Source organism: Mixophyes fleayi, chromosome 3, assembly GCF_038048845.1.
Source record: "Mixophyes fleayi isolate aMixFle1 chromosome 3, aMixFle1.hap1, whole genome shotgun sequence".
Taxonomy (NCBI): Eukaryota; Metazoa; Chordata; class Amphibia; order Anura; family Limnodynastidae; genus Mixophyes; species Mixophyes fleayi.
Window position 1 is genome coordinate 147,226,281 of NC_134404.1, and position 25,902 is coordinate 147,252,182.

The following is a 25,902-nucleotide window of genomic DNA, read 5'->3' on the forward strand; positions in this document are numbered from 1 at the left end:
GATCTGTAATAAATAATATACAGAAAGAGAACCTAATAATATAATATATTCATTCTAACACCACTATCTGCAGATGTTGGAAAGGTAAAGATAGATTTTATAGCTTAACTTAGATTCTTTTGGTCCAACCCAAAATAGTCCTTTTTTCTTTCAATGGTTACTCTGATGAAAATAAGCATATACAACAGGAAAGAAGAAACTTGCTATATAGTTATTGGATTTAGTAAACCAATAATGTGATACATTTCTTTAAAAATGCTCATACATTAAATAAAAAACAAATATGCTTATCTGGATTCCTTAAATCCCTAATAAGGAATATACAGGGTAGCAAATCTTTAATCCATAGAAAGCTTCCATTCAAATAAGTTATTCAGGTCCAGATGATCTTCATAGTCTTAATAGAAGAGACCCTACGCATTTCAACCTTTCATTCCTCAGGGGATCTTACACTCTTATATAAAGGCTCTCCTAAATATATGTATGGATAGATATATATATATATATATATATATATATATATATATAGATAGATAGATAGATAGATAGATAGATAGATAGATATAGACATTGCCGGGCACTGTATCCACCTGACCCCCTACACCCCCTATTGATATGCACCTGGTTGACGAGATAAGTTGTAAAATGTATCTTTATCTAATATGCACCCTACCATCATTTGTATATAGTGGTGTTTGAATTAATATATTAATATATTACGCTATTAGGTGCCTTCTTAGTATATTATTATATATTGTTTATTTACAGATGACTATATTTCATGTGAAGTAACATGTGAAACATAAATTCGACATAACGTATTCGTTTAGGCTTTTTCTTTTTTTATAAGCTCACATGCACTATGTACTTTATAGTTGTTCATTGCATTCATTGCATTGTAAATGAAACACACAGAAAGATATAATGAAAGGATAGTGAGGTGCCAAAGATCTCTTAAATCCCTTTATGAATACTCATGGATGCTTCCACTAATGAGGAGATTAGTGGATGCTTCCACTAATGAGGAGATTGGCTGCTCCAGAAACATTTAACGCTTCTTTCAGGTAAGTTTTTTCATTTCAAGTATTCATTTTGTTTTCCCTTTTTATTCTAATGACCTACTTACAAAAAGCACTCACAAGTGTGTATTTCTATTAGAGATGAGGACTAAGTAATGATTTGTTCAGCGCATGTCTGCTATACTGTATTTAGCAATAAAGTAGAGTTGTGGAGACCTGAATGAACTGTGCAAATTTTGTGACATAGGTTTTCCATTTCAGTGGGAAATTACAATTTCAAAAAACTTACACAATTATCCTTTTGCGTAAAATCACACAATGTATTTGCTTGACAGTTCCTGAATATTAACTAGCTCCTGCTAGTTCAGTATTTACAGTTAGCAAGACACCAATATACTGTACTTTTCATACATGGCCCTCTCAAACTAAATCTATTAAAAAGCGTGCCTATTCTTACAAGCCAAGCCTGCATTTTTGTATGTTAAACACAGTGTATGCTATAGCCCACAAAGTTAATGAATCACTTACAGGCCTTCCATCCTGTCCAGGTAGCCCGGGAAGCCCTCTGTCTCCACTGATACCCCTGGGACCAGGGGTACCCATTAATCCTATAGGTCCTGGGTCTCCTCTTTGTCCATTAAAACCCTGGTGTCCTGGTTCTCCTACTTCTCCTTTCTGAAAAGAATAACATGACTTTACATATAAAGTAAATCAACTTAAAATGGTTAGTCCACACATCAAAAAGTAAATATATTCCTCAATTACCAACAAAATGATTTACAATGTGCAAATTTGAACTCTTCTTCTGCCTTCTATTGTGGAAAAAAACATATATTTTTTCCTAACCTATCTACTCATGAGATTTCAGTTGGCAATGCATCAATTCAAGAAATACGCTTCTTTGTAAGTGTAGTAGTCTTCCTCTAACAAACAAGGAGCTGGTTGATGTTCACTGCTTTCTGAATGAGACAAGTCCAAGGGCTAGATTTACTAAGCTGCGGGTTTGAAAAAGTGGGGATGTTGCCTATAGCAACCAATCAGATTCTAGCTTTCATTTATTTAGTGCTTTCTACAAAATGACAGCTAGAATCTGATTGGTTGCTATAGGCAACATCCCCACTTTTTCAAACCCGCAGCTTAGTAAATCTAGCCAAAAGTCTTAGATTGCGTAGTTTAGTGGAAAGTCTGTGTACCTCATTATTGTTTTGTATTAGTTAATAGTAGTTATTTATATTGTGCATGCATATTATGCAGCATTTGACTCTGTTTTGTGTGCAGAGTGGGAAATAGCAGTTTCAGTACCGTATCAATTGTGAAATTGGCTCTGCGCATGCCCAGAAAGTGGGCGCACACTTACGCCCCATTCAGACTTGCATGATTTTGGCACTTACACATGCCTGTGCTTGGAGAGGTGGGTGAGGGTGAGTTAAGGGATGTTGCTGAGTACAGTACAGGAGTGTGTATGCAAATGCAGCTCATATAGACCTGCAGAAAACCCTCCTGGTAGGAGGCATCCTTTTTGCACCTGCTATATGACAGGTGCAAATACTCACTGATGATGATGTAAACCAGACACATATGCTACTGCGGACGTATCTCAAGATGTGTACAGTTCTGCATATGGATGGAAAGCAACTATTTTCTGTGCTTCTTTTTTAGAGTAAATTTCTCCCGTTTTGTGACCAACTCTGCATCAGCCCCTTAGTGTATCATTCATGCAGAAAACAACTGGGGCACAGGTAAATATGCTCCATATGCAGAGAAGAGAATACCTGGAAGTGGCATTAATGGGTAAGTCATTTTAATGCACATATTTTTAAAGGAGTTTTAAAGGAATTAATTGCTTTCAATACACATTGCATATAATAATGACTTAAATTATCACATAACTTGAAATACGAGTTGCTAGTACCAATCAACATAAAAAAAGTTATTTTTAAGAGCTTAGTGAATAAGAATCGAATAAAGTCATCAAAGTTTTTGCTATTCACAATAGACTTTCTGTTGAAGGATGCAATGAATGTATCCGCATCTGAACTGAGGGAGAATAGCTTAGCCTCAGTTCTGTGAGGTTCTATGAACTTTTACATAAATGAATGTTATGAGATATTTGATTTAACATTTTATTAAACTTATTAAGTGCTAGTAAACTCAAAGTATGAGTACTGGTTGCAACATTTACCACATGCTGTTGGGCGTGATGTCATCATCACGTCCTGACAGTGTCAGTGAGGAGCTGCAGTGAGAGGAACTGACAGACAAGAAACTGCCAACAGAAGAGAAGAGAAGAAGACAGAAGACAGGTAAGTAAAGATTTGTGTTTATGCAGGGACATAGTGTTCTGGAGGGGGGAAGTATAATGATGAAAAGTGCGTGCTAAGGAGGGGGACATTGTGTGCTGAGGGAGGGCAGTGTGTTCTGAAGGGGGGGCAGTGTGTAATAAGGTGGACATTGTGTGCTGAAAGGGGACAATGTGTGCTGAATGGAGGGGCAGTGTGTAAAAATTAGGACATTGTGTGCTGAAGCGGGACAATATGTGCTGAAGGGGGGCAGTGTGTAATAAGGGGGAAAATGTGTGCTAAAGGGGTACAGTGTGTAATAAGGGGGGGCGGTGTGTAATAAGGGGGGCAGAGTGTGCTGAAGGAGGAGCAGAGTGTGCTGAAGGGGGGAGGAGTGTGATAAAGGGCACAGTATATTGATGGGGGCAGTGTGATAATGGATTCAGTGATCTAATGGCTGGAGGGAAGAGCAAGTGGAAGGTATGTGGGAGAGCTAAGGTGAATGATGAATTGTCTGGGGGGAGGGTAGGTGATGAAAAAACTTGGGAAGTGGGTGATGAAATTGCCAGGGGAGGCATGAAGATTGCTGCTGATTGAGGAAATGTCTGCTTGGGGGGCATGATCTCTGTATTGTGTGGTGTTCATGAGGATGCTCTCTAAAGAGTCTAACCATTGATGATTTGTAATGTTTGCACATTTTCAAAACAAAACCCCAACTTTCCAGAAGGCAGCTAAACGACAGCAAAGCTGCAAGAAAGAACAGTAAGAGCAGGTAAGAGAATCTATATACATTTGTTTGCTGGAGAATACTCCTGAATCTTCCTTTAATGATTTGAGGGGGAGCTATGTGTGTGTTAGCCTAGGACGGGCAGAACCCTAATTCAGGCCCTGCATTTAGTAAATAGATGTGAGTTAGGGGCACTCAAGAATGAGGAACCTTAATAGTTGGTTACAAGCTTCCATATGTTAGTACAAATGTATGCACAAGCAATAACAACAGTTTTATTATATCATGCATGATACCTACCTCTCCTTTAGAACCATCACCTCCTCCCTCTCCCTTAAAAAAACAAATGGTAACACATTAATAAATTAATAAATATTTAACTACATTTGCAATTTCAAATTATATGTGTTTAGGATGAAAAGGGTACATAGAAAATGTAGTTCTTTCTAAAATCAATCCCTACAGTATGTCTATACTCATAACTTATAAGGCCTTGGTTCTTAAACTTATTATCAACTCCACCAAAAGTTCACATCTAACAGATCTCCTACTGGGACAACATGTGTATTAATGTGTACTTGCATGTTCTGAAAAATCCACATGAGATAGCTATTATTTCACCTATGATTCCGGGAAGAGATTGAGCTGTTGAAGGCTGTTAGCTGTCCAATATGACAGTTATGAGAGATGGAGAGATGTCAAGGATTTGCCTTGTGTGGTGTTCATGAGGATGCTCTCTAAAGAGTCGTCAAGGATTTGCCGACATCTCTCTAAAGAGAGATGTCAAGTATTTGCCTTGACATTACGCAGAATATAGAAAAATAAAATAAAAGTTCTTGAGCGCTGACTGATGGTGTAAAAGAAAAAAAAAGGCAACTACTAACAAAGAGGAAGTCTGCAATCCTCCTGACAATACACATAGAAAAGCAAAGAAGCAGTGCTGGCTATTTTTCAATCCTCCATATTCTATAACAATAAAATCATCTACTGATTTAAAATATTACCAAGGAATTCTTTAAATGAGTCAAGTGTTACATATAGTTAAAAAACATACCTTTGTTATCTGAAAACAAAATATAATAATACATCATCTAATTAAAAAATCAATATGTACAGAAAATTTATTAACATTCTGGGCAATCTATATAGCCCTCGGTGCTCGCATATATATTGGGGTTAGAATAGATTCAGATCACAGGAGTTAATTAACAAAGAATGTCCTTTAGGTGCTATGTAAAACTATGCCCAAGATAAATGACTAGAACTGGTCTTGTCGAGGTCTTCCCTTTAGTAGCACTCATTCCCATAGAATGTAATATGCTCACTAGTTCTTGGCTATCCCCAGCATTTCAACTCAAAGTAATAGTAATTTTTTTTAGCTCAAGGTACAGGTACATAATATTGAGACCAAGGATCCCAATAATAAAAATGTGTCACTTATCATAGAAATATTTTTTTCTACCGTGTTTCTTTGAGCAATTTCATGTTTAATCACTTCACAGCTGGGTACATAATGAATTAGTATTCATCAAAGGAAATAGCAATAACTTAAACAGTGTCATAAATATAAGACTTTATTATTCAATTGACTGTTGTCTTCAGCTATATAAATATATAGCTTATTGGCCCTTTTAAAGTATTTATCTAAACAGCTCGTTCAGTCATGAGCCTCATGTATTTAAGCGGCCGTATGTATGTTTCAATAAACTTAGGCATAGAGGAGAACAGAAATAAAGATTTAATGTATTAGTTAACACATTCTAATCACCGTAATATAATTTATCTAGAAACTTTTCTGTGTAGACTGACAAACAATTCCCAAGACCCCAGGCAGTATTCTCATGATACTTGGTAACACTTTTGCGGTATTTGTCATATTAATAAAGTTTGATATGTCAAAATCACAATTGATATAAACTACTACCCTGCATCTTATTACTTGCATAGGGGCGAATAAACCTGCTTAGATGTAAAAGTAATTTTTTAAACATGTTTTCTATAGGAGGAGTAGATATCAATTCAGAATCTATGTGAATCCTTTCAATACTAAAGTTAGTTCACATAGTCAAAGAAATAATAATATTATGCATATATTATGTATTGGCTTGTACATTGTGTGATGGCAACATCACCATAAACTAGTCCACCAAATGCTGCCAACCAATCTTCTCAATAATAAATGAGTGGAAATATATAAATGAGTTCACTAAAAACTAGATACATAGTTGCAAGATTTGAGCCACTAATGGATCAGCTCTATAAAATGATATCTGTTCTCACATAATGGGGCATATTCAATTGTTGGCGTTGTAGCCAAAATTAACACGACGTGCGCACTATTACCGTAATTACGGTAATAGCGCGTGTAAATACCGTTATTACGGTACATTTCTCGCTGGATTTCAGCTTGCGGCTCAGGGAGCTGCGAGCTGAAATCCGGCTGACTATTACCGTAATAACGGCAGTAGTTTTAATTCCACGGGCATATTCAACAATTGAATATGCCCCAATGTATGTTTAAAAGCAGTTATAGGCATATAATAATCTACTTTGGCCAAATACTTGTGAGAGAGAAGGACAGTGTTGTATATGTTGCAGTATTTACTAATATATTTCTAGCTAGTGCAACACTGAATCAGACTGCAAATTTTAGATACAGCTCCATAAAATATGGTTTCCTTTCTATAGTTTTGATATTATTAAGCTTTAGGACAAAAGGTGTAAAAATCCCATTAGTGGGCCTCTGTATCCCTTTGCAAAGCACATATAGTGACTTGCAAAATAAGACTTATCATGTTTTCTTAGGAGAAAAATACAAGTAATTTAAAGGTAATATGCTAAAGATGAGGTTAGTATTCATATTATTTTTAATCAAGGATTTTGCCTTAAATGTAACAAGAGGTAGTTATAAGAGGGTTTCTGTGTGACAACTGTTAAATCCAAAGCGGCTTGTGATTGGTCCTTCTGCTCTGACCCTCCATCCAACCCCATTTAAAGTTGGTTAGCAAAATTAATTTACACAATTAGTTCACTTTATTTCATTGTTTGTGGCCTTTTCAAACATAAACAACGAAGTGATGAACCACTTTAGCATTTGATACAAGTAAAAAAAATAGAAGAAATATATACTTAAAGTAACATTGAACTGCCAAATTTCAATTACAAGCTTTCTAAGCTACTTACGTCTCTTGATAATATCTCTGGCACTTTGTTTTGTAAGATTGTAATTAAAATATGTTCTGCTTTAGTTCTAATTTACCATGAGTAAAACACAAGATATATCTATTATGTTTTTTAGTGTGAAAATCAAGATTAGATCATTTGTGCAACTATTATTAGACGTGCATCAAAGGAATAGGTATAAAACATTGTGGTACACAGTGCCGAACACTAGACAGCTGGATGTTAAGCAGAGGCATTCACTGTTGTCAACATTTTGTCTATGAATAATTCATGGCTACTATAGGAGAAATCCAGCCAGATAATTAGCTCTTCATTTAATTTTTGAGAGAAAACAAGGGCTGTACCAATGCAGAATACAGATTACTGGTGTCTGAAGTTCACTTTGAATTAAACTTTTTTTTCCTTAATCCCTCCATGGAAAATTACATCTAGAAATGTCACATCTGTCATATCGCAGAAGAGGCGCCGCTCCGATCACTCTACAGCAGAAGATGTTGGGTGCAGCAACAGAGGCAGTAAGTGCTTCATTTAGTTCTTAACCCCACAATGTGTACAAATAGTTTTCAAAACTGAATGTTGTTTGTACTGTGACAGAGGCAGTGCTTTTCCACAGGCCTCTAAGAGAGGATTTAGCTATTCAGCTGACTGTCTGGAGGTAAAGGCTGCAGACAGGGTTACACACATGTGTAGCAGTACAACTAGGTTAAGGTATACAGGTGTAAGACATGGGTGCCAAAGTAAAAGTATAAAGTGTGATTTAACTTGCATGTTTTGAAAATGGTTTTAAACTGTCTGGGTGTGTCTGCAGTGATACATAGCAAACAGCACCTGAAGAGACCTCCTTCTCTTAGGACCAGGTGGAAGTGTCACCTGTCAATCAAGATAAGGCTGTGGGAGGAGTCAAGTATAAAAACCTGTATTGTGCTACTATGCGGGGGTGACCAATGCTAAACAGTAGCCGGTATCTAGACAGGAAAATGATGTCTAGTCAGTGTTAGGTTGCCTGGTGTTATCCTGACAGAAGTGTATGCTGTTTTATTGTGATGGAACAATAAAAGTACTGCTTATACCGCAAGACGTTGTTCATGCAGATGTAACAGTACATATTGAAAACACCAGAGTGCTTTCATATTGTTATAGGAAATTCCAGATACATCACTATGAAATCATAAAGTATTTCCTCCTGGTGGCTAAAACAGCTATCATGCATGGGATACTGATTCAGCTATGTCAGGCATTGCTAACAGATCCATGCAGACATGAATCTAATATTAACTGTTGTAATTACTAATAGTTCAGTTTGCATTGGATTTATTAGAGACAAAAATAGAAGATAAATTTTGTGTCTCTGATGATCTACCATGGATAAAAAAAAATATTTGTTATACCTACAATTGAAATTGCTGTGCATATGTAAAAGTATCCATGAGAAAAAGTATGGCAAGGTATATTTTTGCGATTTTTGTCTGTTTTTATATATTTTTGTTTTTTATATTTTTGAATATATCTAATTCAATATATTACCAAAAGAAACCCATGTAATTCTCCAAAAAATAAAATTGATGGATAAAATGATGAATTAAAAAGTAACTCCAATGAAACGATTCCACTATGAAAATTAACTGGTCATAAACCAACTCTGTTCTTGAAGGGGTTAAAGTAATTTTAACTTAAGCATAAAATAAAATTTTAAAATAAGTTATAGCCAAGAATATGTAGATATTTTGAAGGCATTAATTACATACCTTTACTCCTGGAATACCAGGAGAACCATTTGTTCCTCTTTGTCCCTTTGGAAAAGAATATCACATAATGTCACATAAAATGTCACATAAACATAGTTTATATCTCATTGGTTATAGGATTCGATTAGGCAGTTATCAGACATAAGTTTAAAATTTCAGGATGATGGTAATTCATAAAACAAAAATGTTAAAAACCTTTCACTTGTTACCCATTACCTGTTGTGATTGTAATTAATGTACTCGATTCCTTACTTACATACTTGATGTTATCTGCAGGGATTTGCAAATAGTGTACTTCTATACTGTATTATCCTAACTACTGTTCACTCTGCTTTTCACTATGCTGCCTGAACTGCACACAGTAATGAGTGCCCACAGCTAAGCATTATTTAGTGTATTGTTACATTACTTTGTAAAATTGTGAAACTGTTCCACGAACATCAATATGAAGGTGTTTTAGCAAATCCTGACCTTTCATGAGGAATATGCTTATCTGATTACTTAATTTCCTTTTCTTATGTTTTCCTGTTTCACATTATTGAAAGTTATTAAATGGTTTTCTAACCTATTATGTTTCATCGACGTAATACTTCTAATAAAGCCTTAGGGTGTTTTTGTTATATGCAAATAAGCACTTTAGATATAAAATCCACAGCTGAAGAGCAGATCGGGGACTTCCTATGTCCAACATTGCGCTGCCAAGCCCCGTAGTATCTGTTGCCCCTCCATCACACCGCCCAACTCCCTATAGCACTGTTCAAAGGAGAAACCACCATAGTTGAAGGATGAGCAGCTGCTGTGAGGGGCGCAGCTGAGTGTAATACATGCTATTTGAAAGGGAAAGCAGGCCTCATCCCAGCTGGCGGCCCAGTAGCAGCTGCACACCGCGAAACCATGGTAGTTTCACCTTTGAACATTCGCATATTCTTCCTTTCCAGATAACGAGCATAATAAATCTTAGGGAAGCAAGCGTTCATGCACCCACTGGAATACAAGCTGTCTCTTCTATTTATTCCCAGCTTTTAAATATACATGTTGGACACAATTCATTAAGCTGCATTGCTACAAGTGAAATATAAAGCTATATAACATACAGCTATAAAATGAGCATTAGATTTAATTCCTATTCTAACATTCCATGTTCTTTAATGTTACACTATTACAGTGGTGTAACAGTAAGTGTTGCACAAGATATGAAATCTTCTGAACATATTTAAATTTTTATATTCATTGCAGCATTAGCTTCTGCAGATGTTTACTGTTTTATGTATTAAATAAGATTGATCCTTATTCAAATTAAAGTCTATCATTTCTTGCCATACAGCAAAAATATCACAATATCAAAAGATGGATTTTATCTGTACTACCAACAACAAACCAATATTGTACCTGATTCCCTCGTTCACCTTGATTTCCTTTATCACCCTGTAAAAGTCACATAAAACATCATTTAAAAATATTAATTAAAAACAGATATTCTGTATATATACATATCTTTGTAATATACTATATATATATATACACACACAATCACTACTTTATTAGGTACACCTTTCTAGGAGAAAACCCCCGTTTCTTTGCCTCAAGCACAGTGTGAATTCACAAGGGTTCTTGGAAGAGAGATTCTGGTCCATGTTGACATGATAATATCATGCAGTTGCTGTAAATTTGTCATCTGTATATTTATGTTGTGAATATCCGATTTCACCACATCTTAAACGTGCTCCAATGGATTGACATCGGGAGACTGGGGAGGCCATGGGAGTACACTGAATTCATTGTCATGTTCATTGAAGCAGTTTGAGACAACATGCACTTTGTGATATGATGCTTTATACTGCTTGAATGAGCAATTAGAAAATGGTTAGACTGTGGCCTAATGTGTGCCAAGAAGACATTTCCCATACCATTACACCACCACCACTAGCCTACACCTTTGACACAAGGCAGGATGGATCGATGGATTCATGTTGCTTATGCTACATTCTGACCCAACCCTCTGCATGTAACAGCAGAACTCTAGATTCGTCAAACCAGACAACATTTTTCCTGTGGTCAGGTGTCCAGATTTGGTGAGCTTGTGCCCACTGTAGCCTCAGTTTATTGTTCTTAACTGACAGGATTGGAACCCGCTGTGGTCCTCTACTGGTTTAGGTCATCCACTTTTGCTGTGCATTCAAAGATGCTCATCTGTTTACCACTGCTGTAATGTATGGTTATTTATTTGAGTTGCTGTCATCTTTCTGTCAGTTTGAATCATTCTGAACATCATCCTTTTACCTCTTCACTTACAAGGTATTTTCACCCACAGAACTGTAGCTCACAGGTTTTTTTTTTTATTTTGTACACTATTCTCTCTAAATTTTAGAAAAAGTTGTGCATGAAAATCCCAGGAAATCAGCATTTTTTTTCTGAGATATTCTAATAACAATCTGACATCAACAATTATTACATAGTCAAAGTCATCCAGATCACATTTCTCCTCCATTCTGCTGTTTCATTTGAACAACAACTCAAACTCTTCACCACATCTGCATGATTTTATGCATTGAGTTGCTGCCACATGATTGGCTGATTAGATACTAATATTGTTTATTTATAGGGCACCAGAAGGGGTCTGCAGTGCCATACAGAGAGTGTAGAACAAAACAGAATGAAACAAAACATTACATTACAAGACAATACAATAAAAATGCTGTAGTTAAAATAAGCTCAACTTTGAACAGACACACAGGGCAATAAGGTATAAGTTAATCCTAGAACAGTTAGAAACTAGAAAAGGGGAGGAGAAGATTGGGGGAATGAGCTAGAGCAAGCTGAACCTATGTCCAGCAGTGTGGGTGCAAATAACAAACAAGATCAAAGCCAGTGATTGAGGTGGGAAGGTAAGGGAGATGTGGAGACCAAGGGCAGAAGCCTAGTGAAGAGGTGAAAAATGAAGCTGTCGAGGCCAAAGGCAAATATAACAAGAGGAGGAGGAGATAAGGAGAGAGGGCCCTGCTCCCTAGAACTTACAATCTAAAGGGATGTAGCAGACAAACAGGAGATAAATAGTGGTGAGTCAATATAAGGGAACTAGAATTCCGATGGGAGGGATTAGCATGATAAGTGGAAAGAGGAAGGGAGGATGAATAAGTGTGTGGAATATTTTGAGTTAGTGAAAAAGGGACATGAAGAGGCGGGATAAGGAGGGCAGGGAGAGTTTATACAGTGGAATGATGGCCTTAACTGAACAGGTGGGTTTTAAGGGATTGTTTGAATGTTTGCAGACTAGGGATTGCTTGAATGTTTGCAGACTAGCCTGATAGAAATGGGAAATTGTTCCAGAGAAGGTGGCTACACAGAAGAAATCTGTAATATGTGAGTGAGATGTGGTTACCATAGGGGAGGTGAGGCTGGCTGTAGTCATTGGATGATCGTAAAGGGCTAGAAGAATGGCGATGAGGTTGGAGACATGGAGAGCACTGGAGTTAGAGAGGGCTTTGTATGTGAGGGTCAGGAGCTTGAATGATTCTGTAGTGGGAAAGAGACAGTGCAAAGTTTAACAGATAGGGGAGGCAGAGGTAGACTAGCGAGAAAGGAAGATTAGTGTTGATGCGGCATTGAGAGTACAGACCAAAGAGGAGTGAGATGGGCGTGGGGAGACCAGTAAGGGGGGGTTGCAGGGGTTGCAGTAATCAAGGCAGAAAATGGTCAGAGAATGTTGGTATTGCTAACAGTGAGAGAGGGCAGACAATAAGTTTAGTTTTGGCCATGTTTAGTTTAAGGTAATATTGGGATATCCAGGAGGGTATGGCAGAGGTTTCATCAGCATGGAGATGGTACTGGAGGCCTAAGGTAATAAATTCACCCAGTGAGGAGGTCTACAAAGTAAAGAGCAGAGTTACAGAGGACCATTACCTTTAAAATGGTAGAATCTGACATGAACTACGTATTTGAAAAAACTCCACCTTTATCCAGAATAATAAAAAGTTTTTAAAATAATTGGTTAGAATACTCTTTTGAGTTAATTATATTAATATGTGTAGCAAAAAATATTTTTTTATTATTATTGCAGTACGGTGTTAGTCAGAAAAATCTATGTGATGTTAAATGCTTTTGTGTCAAAAAAGACAAAAGTATTATAGGAGTGATAACTTTATTGGCTAACCCAAAAAAATTATTATATTTGCTAGATTTGAGAGCACAGAGGCCCCTTCATCAGGCAAGTTTACAAATGAATGACTGAGAAAAAAGGGACAATATTTAAGAGCTGTTACATCAAGAAATTTGTACAGGGGGGGGGGGGAATACATCATTAAGATAAGCTACAGTAATAAAAAGAAGGTTTTCGTTATGGATGGAAGAGTAGAAAAAGCTTAATGCTTTAGACACACAACTCCAGTATAAGAAGCATTAGTACCCCCTTTTTATTTTATAGACAGATACTGTATACATATATTCATTTATTTGCATGTTGGTATATTTTTTTTTAAGAAAAACTCTTTATTTATTTCACAGAAAAAGCAACATAAATGTTCTCTCTTAAACTCACTTTATAAGTAGAATTCATTAAAAACTCCCATATAACTAGTGAAGTGAATAGGTTGAAATCCAAAGCTGCTTCATTTGCTAATTATTATAGTAGCATAAAACCATGAACACGAACACAACAATTATATTAAACAAAAATACACTATGTTAAAGGTTGGTCCAATGATTTAACATACATACAGTTAAATGTTTGAATTATAATAACATTTATAACGTATTACATCTCGTAGTGTTCTTAAACCCTTTTAAATCTCTAAGTAGCAATAATTTTTTCTGTGTCCATAGTATAAATTATATTCAAACTGTAGAAGGCTATAGGCTAAAGATAATACTAAGGCAACTAACCAACAAAAAACATATACTGTACTTAAAAAATAGAAACCTTTACCTTTGCACCTGTAAGTCCTGGTACACCTGTATATCCATTTGGACCTGGAAGCCCAGTATCCCCTTTATCTCCCTGAAATAGAAATTGTATGTATATTAAAAAAGAGAACCGTTTTTAAGTCTGAAAATGTCAACTTACTTAATTCTTAAAATTAGATTTTCTTATGTTATATTTATATTAGCTATAAAGGGTGAAGGTATTGCAGACTAAAAGGTGTTCCCTACTGTACACCTTGTTAGCAAAGTACTTTCAGGGGCTCATGATGAGTTGAACCCAAATTGCATTTTTGGCGTATAATACGCTTTTTCAAATCTGTGCATGCGCACAAACCACTAGTTTCGGAATTAATGCTTTGTGAGCTTGCAGTATAAAACCATATTATACGCCATAAAAGAAACTTACGTTTAGCTCAACATGAGCACCTTAATGTACAGTGCCAAATACTCTTGAGAGACTCTTCTGGAAACTAGAAGTGCACATAGGTACGTAGAGAAGAGTGAAACATCTGAAAGGCTCACTGAGCAGAAGTATAAATGTCTAAAGTTCAATCTACCACCAATTTAAAATAACCACTTTCATTAAATAAAACGTTTATCCTGTACTGCTTGGTTTAGCCTTGATATAGATTCAATTACTCAAAACTGTTTTTAATACATGTGGCCGTTTTCTTCATTTGAAGTTTTGTTCTATATATCGGGCAAATTGTGCCTAGAAATGCAAGGCACAAAACATTTCCTTTTGGTAGTAAAGGTTAAGACCTGATCACACAGAGTGTAAATGGCTGTGCGTCCTTCATTCCTTTACATCATTTCAATAATCTTGCTGTGCAACTTGAAATCCCAGTTTTGAACAATATCTCCTTGTGCAAACTTCTGCTTCCATAGCCTATACAATTCTAGCTGAATCTGAGTTACTTAATTGGCACAAGTGCTATAATCATTAGTAACCAATAAGATCGGATCAGGCAGTATTTAATTGTAATATCTGGTTGCTAAGGGTTAAATGGCAATTGTGCTACTTGGACTATAATAATAAAATAAAAAAAATGATGTTGCTCTTGTTGCTTTCTATGTTGAGTATTCATAACATGTATTTCCACAAAGCTGAGCAGTATGGAAATAAATATGAATTAAAAGCTTAAGAAAATCTTCATTCTGACAATAAGTATTGGATAGTGTCCAGTGTAATCATAGAGAATAGATTTTCTTTTCCAATTATTTAATTTCGAGCTCAGAACATCAAGTGCCACAGACCTCCAAACATTAGCACACATGGTATCATTGTAATTAATTTCTAATACCTAATTTTCAATTCATCCTTTGTAGAGTTTTCAAAAGCTACCAATCAGATTATAGCTGTAATTTTTCTAGTTCATATTTAGAAAATGAAAGCAAATATCTGATTGATTTCTTAGGGCAAAATCATCTTTTTCATTGACACCAGTTTCCTAAAATGTCATCCAATGGTTTTTCTTTCCAATGGTGGAGGTTGCTCTCATAAGGTATCACCATGGAGCCATCCCTGTTTCAAATAAATCCTAAAACTGATAGCTGGAGAATACAGTTATTGGGCAATTGAACCTGAGAGTAATTATGTTCTCTAATAGCCAAAGTACTTTTTAATTGGTAAAAGTACAGTTTAAATTGCCCTTTTACATATTATTTTCGGACTGTGGAGTTAATGATTTCAAATTATAAGACATTTTCCTTCTGTGTAATGGCGTATACAATCAATATTACCATGATATCTGAAAGACGTGGGATAATAGTTGATTGGAACCTTTATCCTATTTTAAACAATTAGGCAAGTGCAAAGCACAAGTGTCGTCCTTCTGACCGTACAGTTGATATGAAATCCTCCTTGGTGATTGTTACTTTAAGTACCTTCACACGATTCAGAGCTCAGTGATGAATATCACAATGAGACCTTCTATCATGAGAACCATGAAGATATTAATTGTAGGTATTCATTTTTTAATAATGCCAAAAATACAATCTACAATATAGATTGATGTGTATCATATAAAGAACCCATAGGAGAGCATCTTGATATTCAATGACTCTACTAAAAACTGAAGAATATATCTAATTAGTTGTCTAGCTTCCATAATATCCCCCAGTAACTAGAAAGCACATTGTGGACAGAAAGCTGTACCATCTATCTTTAGTAGTTGAATCTCATCCCTGATGATATAATAACACTAAATTGAAAAACCATGTCTCAATAATACCAAAAAAAATATATCCAATCTGCCAATAGCCCTAAGTGAGGAGAACATTTCATAATATTATAGTTTGAGGAACACAAAATGTACATAAAGTACCTACCTTACATAAATCTTACATACCTTTGCTCCTGTTGAGCCTGCTTTGCTTGGTAATCCAGGATCACCTTTACTTCCCTATTAAGAAATATATTTAGCTTTACATTATAACAACTTACGCTACAGTAAACATCCCAAGACTAACAGTTCAGATATTTGTAATAAAGTGAAACCCTAATGACTTAATTTTCATGAATACTATTATATTTGAGTATGATATGCAATAGTGTTCTGGAACATACTGCCTCTCTCCTGGGTAGTGTTCAGGAACGGGCCACGGATGTTGGGGTTCAGGAGCATGCATAGAGTCGGGTGATACAGAAAAAAACAAATTTGTTTTTTCACAGAATACGTCAATTTCATACTTCGTCATAAAATAATTCATGCATTGTACAGAATGTCTGGATTCTATACTTGAACCAAAAGATGTATAGCATCAAGGATTTGTCAAATTCATATAAATAGGGATTCACAAGACATATTCTGAACACAGCCAGTCTGTGTATTGGATAAAATAAAAATAACAAAAATAATGTATTGTCACCTTAGGTCCAGATGATCCGGATGGACCAGGTAAACCTTCTGGTCCTTGTATTCCCTAAAGTTTAGGAATAAAAAGAATGGTAATCACTGTACAAGTCTAAATGTAGCTATTGTGTATGAAACACTGAGCGTGTTTTGTTTCTTCTTGGCTAACCATATGTGAATAAGCTTTTTGCAGGCAAATATATGTGGGAACTAATATTTCCACATGAATTAAAGACTTCCCTTTACAACTTTAGAAATCAAAGAATACAGGATTCAGGGACTATTGATTCAGTATATTTTTGGAATCTCCATTATTTTTTGATAAAGCCATCTTCACTGCCAACCGACAGTAAGTTGACTGATATAGAGTAAAAGTTGAGGCTCTTTGTTCTCTGAAGAGTTTTCAGCACTGTTTGTTGTTGCTCCTTTTTTATGAAATAAATAATTTCACTATGAACAAAATTTTCACATTTGTTTCATGAAATATTCTGTATTTGGGAGTAGATTTTCGCAAAGAAATTGGCCTGAAATGTTCCCCATGGAATTTCCTGTCATTTATATTTCACCCAGAATTCCCTATTGTATTCCTCATGGACTTGTAACCCAACCATACCACAGAGAAGAATGTACTGGCACCGTTGCTGTCCTAACGTAATGCAGAACACGGAATGATGAAGCAACATTGGAACTTGAAGATAGTATAATCACCACCCTACTTAATGCATCAGTTGTTTACCATATATTTAGATTGAAGCTTTATTTTGCATATCCACCTATATCTTCTGTTTCAGTATTTGTATATAATAAAGGTCATTTGAAAAAGTGCAAAGCAAAAGAAGCTTAAAGATGTCACAAGCCTATGTTCATACAAATGTATCAGTTTTAGAAGAAACGGATGCATTTGTGGGCCGAGATGGTGTCTTCTGTGAAGGTGCAATACTTTTCTACCAGTGGGTGCAGAAGGAATACCGTATTTCCCCATGTATAAGACGCACCTTTTTCCCCAAAATTTTGGGTCTAATACTGGGTGCGTCTTATACAGGGCTCGTAGCACTTACCCTGTCAGATGATTCCTCTCTCCGCTAAAGTTTACTCTCTGTCTGATCCTGATGCTGGAAACCCGATTAAGGTCCTCTCTGCGATGTCTGGATGTCCTTTCAGGACCTTGTCAAGGTCCTGAAAGGACATCCGGACATCGCAGAGAGGACCTTAATCGGGTTTCCAGCATCAGGATCAGACAGAGAGAAGACAGAAGCCTTTACCAGACAGAGGAATCATCTGACAGGGTAAGTCAGAATTCCTTATAGCGTTGTCTCTCCTCTGTATAAGCTGCAGAAATACTCTGTGAAAAAATTGAGGATAATGTTTATCCTCAATTTTTTCACATGATTTATATAGGTGCGTCTTATACAGTGGAGCGTCATATACATGGGGAAATACGGTATTTAGGAATGCTTTCCTTGCTTACTGGAGACCACACAGAAATTTCTTTCTACAAACTAAGAAGTTATCCTGCACTTTCAATTGGACACTTTTTGCAACTTCCAAACATTCCAACACACAAAAGTGAAAAATGCAATAAAGACAGTCCTGATGTTCCCTTACTCTTATGATTAATTAGACAGACAGTAAAGATCATTTGCACCAATTAAAGCATTTCACTTTTGCAAATTACCTTTCATAACTCTGTAATATGACCCCCCTATTGTATACAACTGTCTCTATAAACAAATAATGATGATAAGATTGTTTAGCAAGTATTAAATGCTATGCTATAAGACAGTAAGATAAATTGTTCAGTTATCTGAGTGATAAACTGCTTTAGGTTTTCTCGGATATTTAGCAAATTTGGAAATTAAATATACAGTAAAAAAATCTAAGTTGCCAAGTGTAAAATAAAAAAATAACAAATACTTGAGGCTTCATGGTTACACTTTCATGTCATAGATTGATAGCTTTCGAGCAAGACCCTCTTATATCTCTGTCTTACCCAGTATTGTTTTATTACTTTGTTTGTTCCCAATTGTAAAGTGCAACGGAATTTCTTGGCATTAAATAAATAAATGATAATAATGATGATGATGATGATATGTCTAAGCCTGAAACCTTCAAAATCCCTGAGAAAGATCATTTAAATCCATGCTAACCCTTTTCATTGGTTATTTATTTCAACACTCACATTAACATGTAAATAATACAATTGTATGACTCAATATCTAACAAGATATACTTAATATTAGCTGGTAAATAAACTTATCTTAAGTGCATTCACTAGAGAAAAGTAAGCAATATACCATAAATATCCAAGGTTCTGAAACTCCATTCATTACTATGTGTTCGCATAGGTATCGTACTTTATATGCAGTATAGGAATCAATTTTACATTATTTGTCACATTCACTCATCACATCATGTTTCCTATCCATTTTATTTATAGAAATGTCAAATCTGATTTTCAGGTTTCATAACTTAACTAAAAATTCAAGTGAAGCTGGTACCTGCCATATAGCCGGATTATGATATTTGACTCTGACAAAAGGATCAGTCAAAGATCACAAACCCCATTTAGTTTTGTGCAAATGCATTTCTTTGATCTCATAGGAAATAACAAGATACATGCCTAAATTCCACTTTTGGATCCTGCCCTTATAAAGTGTCGATGGAACTATTTTCTCAGAGTAAGGTTGCACATAAAAATGTACTTGTTGAAAAAAATAGTACTGTCACTTCAAAGACCTGGCTACCCAAAATTTAGGACTGCCTCCTTCAGTAATTGCAACTTTTTTATTTATCACCTTAAATACTGTATTTTTGTGTGATTGAATGTTTTGCATTTTTGTGCATATCAAAGTGTTTGGTATATAGAGAATAGATAAACAGTGCTAGTGCCCTGCTCCCAGTGAGTGATAACATATATATTTATTATAAAGAAACTTCTAAAAGATTAAACATGATGGACAAGCAAAAGTAATTAATATCTAGATCATGAATAATACAATATAATAAGAATATAATATAATATATAACAGCTTTCTTATCTAAATAAATAAAATATAACCATTTATTATTATACATTAACAACACGTTAAAAACATGCATTAAAACATCAAATTAATCAATTTCTCTGTATATAAATGGACTCAGCGCTTTATGAAAATCTATCACGAAAAGCAATATTTTCAAATGACCTTTAGCATCTGTGTATATAGGTAAGATTAATATGCTCAGTACCACTGTTTCTCTCTAATTAGAAACATTCCAAGTATCCCACATAGTGGTGAAGGGCCATAGCCATGGTAATAAATATTGAGCGCTATGGAACTTAACCAAATACCAGATCATCTGGAAAGATTCACTTTAACAAGTCATTTATGACCAGCCTGTAGATCAGTAGCACTTTGGCTTTCAATCAGCAACCATGCATCTTATGATTTATATTTGGGCTTTTGAACTGTCATGCTGAGGCACTAATGGGGGTAGCTCCCAAATGAAGTTGAGGATTTAGCAATATTATCTTCCACCATTCTGTAAAGTTTTAGAATACTACATCTTTTTAAACAACACTTCTGAAAAATAAAACTGGCAGCTTAACGAGTAAACTGTAGACTCACTCACCTGTCAATCTAGTTAAAGAAAGGTAAATTCACAAATATTGACAGAGTAAAACCACTCTGAGACAAAGGCATTTGCAGTAACAGTGAGTATTGATGTAGGTGGTTCTAGTTTCAATGTCTAAATGTTTTGACATTTGTATAATATTGGAAATGAGAATTAGCTTTTTTAGTTGTAAACATTTGAGTAAAAGAATAAAAAAATTAATGTAGAAACATCTAGAGAAAAATATATGTATGTACCTCTCTAGCCCAAATCAGGAATGTGATCAATGGGTGTATTTTATTATATAGCAATTTGTATTATGTACGAGTAGCATCATTTAATTTATATTTTTTTTTATTAAAAAGATCACTATCTTTGCTTTACTAAAGACAGGTTAACAAAAAGAATAACAATAATACTGATTATTATTAGACACAAATTCCTAAAAATCATGTGAGATCTCCTGCCATTCTTTCACCTACATGATCTAGGTACAGAGATAACAGAATATAGCAAGTGGTCATACAGTAATCATGCTTTTAAGCAAAGTTCCCCATGTCCGGCATGCATATAAAAGCAATGTTTTTCATCTGTTTATTTAAAGGCAATGTTTAGGTTGAACCAACAGGTTTACAACTGGATTATCCATTTCAAAATCTGATAACTCCAAACCAGTACTGAAACTGTTCTCTAGTGAAATAATATTTCCACCCGTTTGGCCATTAGTCTTTCTACAATGCAAATATGACATAATCAAGTTTTATTTCTCCACTTCAAAAAACACCATGTAAATAATACTGTATGTGTAGCTGTAGAAATACTGTAGATGGAGAAATTCACCATGGTGAGTCTCATTTATACAAAAATATAAGTTTGTCCTAAAGATTATGCTCCTTGTAGTATCAATGACTAATATTAAAAGTATCCTGGCATTATTATCTATTAAGCACTTAAAATTTGCTCTCATTTACAAGGCACATTTTGAATTCAACTGTGTTATAACTAATGGTGTTGGGCCAGGGCTATGCTTTACTATGTCCCTCAAATGGTCGGCTACACAGCATTGTCACATGTATTATAATCCCTATCCCACTCAGCTGAATGAACTGCCAGTTGTAGTCCTAGCTTTAGACTATCAATTCCATGAAATATGAATATAGAATTACAATGCACAATGGCATTCAGTGGAATAGTGAAGCAATAGTGGAAGATGAAAATTGTTTTGCTGGAACTTCACACTTTCACACAGCCTGTGGCCCCAAATGGTTACACTAACACTAAGTACACATTAGCCTGTACTACTCTATAACTATGTGAGCATATAATGACAGCTTTTACTGTATAATAACCATTATTATTATTAATTAAAGCTTGCTGTTTTAGATGTATTAGTGAATTACTTATTTGAATTACTTTATATCAAGCAGTTGTTTCAAGAATCAAAAGAAAAAGAACCATTATATTATATTCATTTTGGCATAAACTTAAGAAGATTCTTTTTTCTTTCTTAAATCTAAATTGAGCTACAAAATCTGAATTTCCAGTGTCTATATATATGTACCTAAATATATTACCATATTCCTTATATACTTTTTGCATTGAATGCATTTAACAGAAATTTGCTATTAAGATGTCTATTAATGGTTTGGTTGTTTCCCTGTAGAGACTGTTACTTCCAAGAATAATTTGGAATAGAAAACATTTATTCCAAAGTCAAATTTTCCAATAGGGAATCCCCAATGTCTTGCTCCAGATGGAGTTAATGTAGCTATTCTTATTTCTAGTTCAAGCTCCTTTTTCCATCCAACAATTACAAAAGCTGCTAAACAAGTTTATAAACTATTTAGAGATTCAGCTATCTGAATTAAAGTAATAAGATATGAACAGAAACAGAAGACAACCATAAGCGATCAAACAAGGCAAACATCTGAGAATTTTATTGGAATATTTATGAATTTAGTATCTTCTGGTGTTATCGAACAATGCTAAATCAGTTCTCAATTCATATTTGCAAGTGGTAAAGTGATATGTTATATAGTATAGTGTTTAAAATCCAGATATTATTATTTCATGATGATGAAGTATTAAATAATTTAATTTGTACAATTGTGCAAAATACATTATTCAGTGTTAACCAAATATTCCACTGCAGGGCTGTTAAAAGTACAACCTTCACCTTCCATTATAGACAGCTAAAGCTCCTCCTACATTGTTAAAACAGCATCCTGATGGGATCTGCTGTAGTCCAAAAAGCGGAGACTGAGATGCTGTGACGTCACTGTTCCTACCCTGTGTATAAATCAATCAATCCACACTGTGTATTTCTACAAAACCAGTCTAACAGGCTGCTAGTCACTGTCTACTAGTTTAGTTAGAGAAGCACCTCCCTCCTAACATAAAAACTGCTGAAGAGGAATAAAGAGTGCATGGTGTAAACACTCCAGTTATGTCATGTTTATCTTTCGGCTCAGTTATACACAGCCTTGGTATATACTAATGTCAAAAAGTGGCTTTAGTTCCACCAATTACTAGCAAACACAAGCTGCCAAGGGTAGCAAACCCCTACCCTCCACACCTCATATCATTCTCTCCTATGTCTGTCAGGGCCAGCTAATTGTGCACAATTTCCACTGCTAGCCCAGCAGACAGTTTGATTAAGACCCTGTTGCACAGATACTCCTCCAACTGACTGTAGGACAGAAACAACTCCCCAGCAATTTACCAATCCTCTTCTGAACCAACCAGCACTTCACCGTCATTTTCTCAATGTTTAAGAGTCACTCAGGACTGAGGAAGTACTCATTAGTCCTGAATGACTCTGAAAGCGACATGAGGTGCCTGCAAGAAGTGACATTGTTGGTGTAATTCAGACCTATGAGCACTTAATGCTAATAGGATATAACAGAGAAGGTGATGACCCATATAAAGATCCTTTAGATCAATGGGCAGATGCCTTATTGGTCTTGGTTAGATGATGGAAAAGGATTTGATAACACCCAATTCTATAAATATTGAATGAATTATTCCAGAAACTAAACTATATCCCAGATTTGGAGAATCACTATTGGAATCATATCTTTATTGTTTAACTGATGGTAGAAAAGTGATGTAGATTTGGCAAATCTCTGGTTACTAACATGTTGGGTGAGTCCATGGCATAATAAAATGTGGGTTGGGCACATGGCTTGTAAAAAAATGTGGACACATGGCTAGCATAATACAATGTCGCTAATAATGTGCTAAAATGACTATTATTAGGTGAAGTGCAAAGCACATGCACAGTATAATGTGTTTTGTGGTTTGCACATGGGTGGTATAATTTTAGTTGGAATGTGAACGTGATAGGTATATTGGGATGTGTGGGGACATGGCTGACATGTAATGCACATGGCTGGTATAATGTGAAGAGGCAAAAGGCTGGTACAATCTGAAAAAAGCACAGGCTGGTACAAGGATATGATAAAGTGATATGGGCAGATACTAGTGAACTGTGATGTTTGGTATCTAGTTTAATATGAATGTGTCTGACAGATATAAAGTGATGTGGACACATCGCTAGTAAAATGTGAAGAGACATATGGCTGATTTAATATAAATGGGCAAATGACTTTTATAATGTGACGTGTACAGTCAGATGTGACTTAAGTGGGAGGGGAGACATTTGGACACGGGAGGGCAGAGATTAATCAAGCAATATTTGTCAGAAGAAACATGGTATAGACTAAAGGGGAGAGCTTGATGCTATCAGCATGTGAGACTACTGGGGGCAGGGATAAAACACCAGGCTGTCAAGACATGAGCAGACATAAGAACAGACATGATGCCAGGTGGCATACAGCATACAGGAAGCAAGAGTGCAGATCTCCACAGTGTTAACGAGAGATGTTAAAGACGGATGGATTGTGACAATGTAGGTGTTATATGTGTGAGTGTTAAGTGTGTGTTGTTTTAGGATTAAACTTTTTCATAGTTAAGTCACAATAGAAGAGATGATTGGATTTCCAGAGTCTTTAGTTGGTAATCGTTCAGGAACAAAAGGCACATAGGGATTAAAATTACTTTTTGAAACAAAAATGAGGTCCACCTAACAACATGGTTTAGTACCTGGATTAGTTTTGGGTGCCTCGTCACTTCCTATTACTGGATGCACCACAATAATAAAAAAAAAATTGGCTCTCTTTACCATCAGAGATCATATATGTCCTGCACCAGGTACTATCATCTCTCACTGGTTATTATGTCAGTGGGCATCTGTTCCAGAAGTAGTGATAACACTGTGATTATTATCCAACAGTAGTACCAGTTGGTGTACCTCTTACTGTATACAAAACACCAGACGTAATATAATGTATGGAATCCCCCTGAAAAGAGAATACATTGTCCTTGATGGAAAAACACTGGCTGCTGTGGCTCTGTCAAATGCTTGACAATTGGGTGCTGCGTTATACATTTGACACATGAGTCTGAATTATATGTCATGGCTGTACAACACGATGGAAAGATTCTAATATATTCATTATCGTTCTATTGTCAAAATCTAATCTTTATTTTAAATACATCTCTAGTTGGAAGGATCATAGATACAGTATTGACTGTTCACCATATGGGTCAGTTGGATTATTTTACAGGACGCACCTATGTGTAAAACAATGTGCCACAACATTAATAGCATAATACAAGTTTCTCAAATTCAGTAGTTGGGACAGTAGGCATTTGTTGTTTCGCTCTCAGAGTCAGATTGTCTTGAAACTTTCTTGGAAGAGTATTTGAGAATTACTGAACTAAGGAAATGTGAAGTAAATATGTTAATTAGTAATTGTGGAGTGGGCAGCTTGCATGGAAATGGAGGAGATAAGGAGAGTTTGTGTTCTTGCCTTTCTCAGTCTACATTTCTATTACATTATGCTTTGGTCTACTGTACTATAGTTTATTTTTGAGAAATAGTTGTCTCTATGTGAATACAAGACACATCTCCAGTAGAGACCACACTGCACAGAAATTAAGTAAGAAGAAAAGTTGTAATCTGGAAACCTTACAAGTTGGATACAGCAGACAGTAAGTGGAAATTAACAATTCTCCTAAAGTTTATTCGATAATTAAAAACGACCCCCTGGGTTCATCTTCATTGCTTAAATCTGTATTGCATTCTCTGCCATATGTTTGAATGAAATTAATCATATGTTTGGTTTGTGAGTTTATCTTTCTTTCCAAGAGCTTACTTTATTAAATACTTTATGTTCATTTAGTATAAATAAGTGCAGCAGTGTATATGTAAAATGAAGGTTAAAGAGTATAGTAGAATAAACCACTTTTTATGCTTATGATAACTTACAGGTCAGGCTTCTATCACTTCCAATTAAACTACTATTAACATTGCTGGCTATCTCTGCAGCTTTTAACCTTTATTGCATAAGCAAAATTATATTACATTATGTTTTGAGTTAGACATTTTCTCTTAACTTCCCTTTCTTACTAATGCATTATATTTACTAATCTTGGTTAACAGTTCCCCACTTTGTCAACTGATGAAATGGTTTCAATATAAATATGATCACCAAGGAAGCCAATCAATCTTCCCTG

The 25,902-nt window shown here is 35.4% G+C and overlaps 1 protein-coding gene and 1 long non-coding RNA gene across 2 annotated transcripts in view; one reads left to right on the forward strand and one right to left on the reverse strand.

The window, feature by feature from the left end:
- Positions 1 to 25,902, reverse strand: part of COL21A1 (collagen type XXI alpha 1 chain) — a 196,824-nt gene that overhangs the window by 15,172 nt on the left and 155,750 nt on the right. The window contains exons 20-26 of the mRNA XM_075202519.1: positions 16,742 to 16,795; positions 16,222 to 16,275; positions 13,875 to 13,946; positions 10,343 to 10,378; positions 8,954 to 8,998; positions 4,326 to 4,358; positions 1,548 to 1,694 (exon numbers count right to left, since the gene is read on the reverse strand). Of these exons, the coding sequence (XP_075058620.1) occupies positions 1,548 to 1,694; positions 4,326 to 4,358; positions 8,954 to 8,998; positions 10,343 to 10,378; positions 13,875 to 13,946; positions 16,222 to 16,275; positions 16,742 to 16,795 (441 nt within the window). The remainder of the gene's footprint in view (positions 1 to 1,547; positions 1,695 to 4,325; positions 4,359 to 8,953; positions 8,999 to 10,342; positions 10,379 to 13,874; positions 13,947 to 16,221; positions 16,276 to 16,741; positions 16,796 to 25,902) is intronic.
- On the forward strand, positions 3,882 to 17,770 carry LOC142144103 (uncharacterized). The gene is made up of 3 exons (XR_012689654.1): positions 3,882 to 4,070; positions 7,641 to 7,723; positions 17,296 to 17,770. It is a non-coding gene; the product is annotated as an uncharacterized LOC142144103 (long non-coding RNA).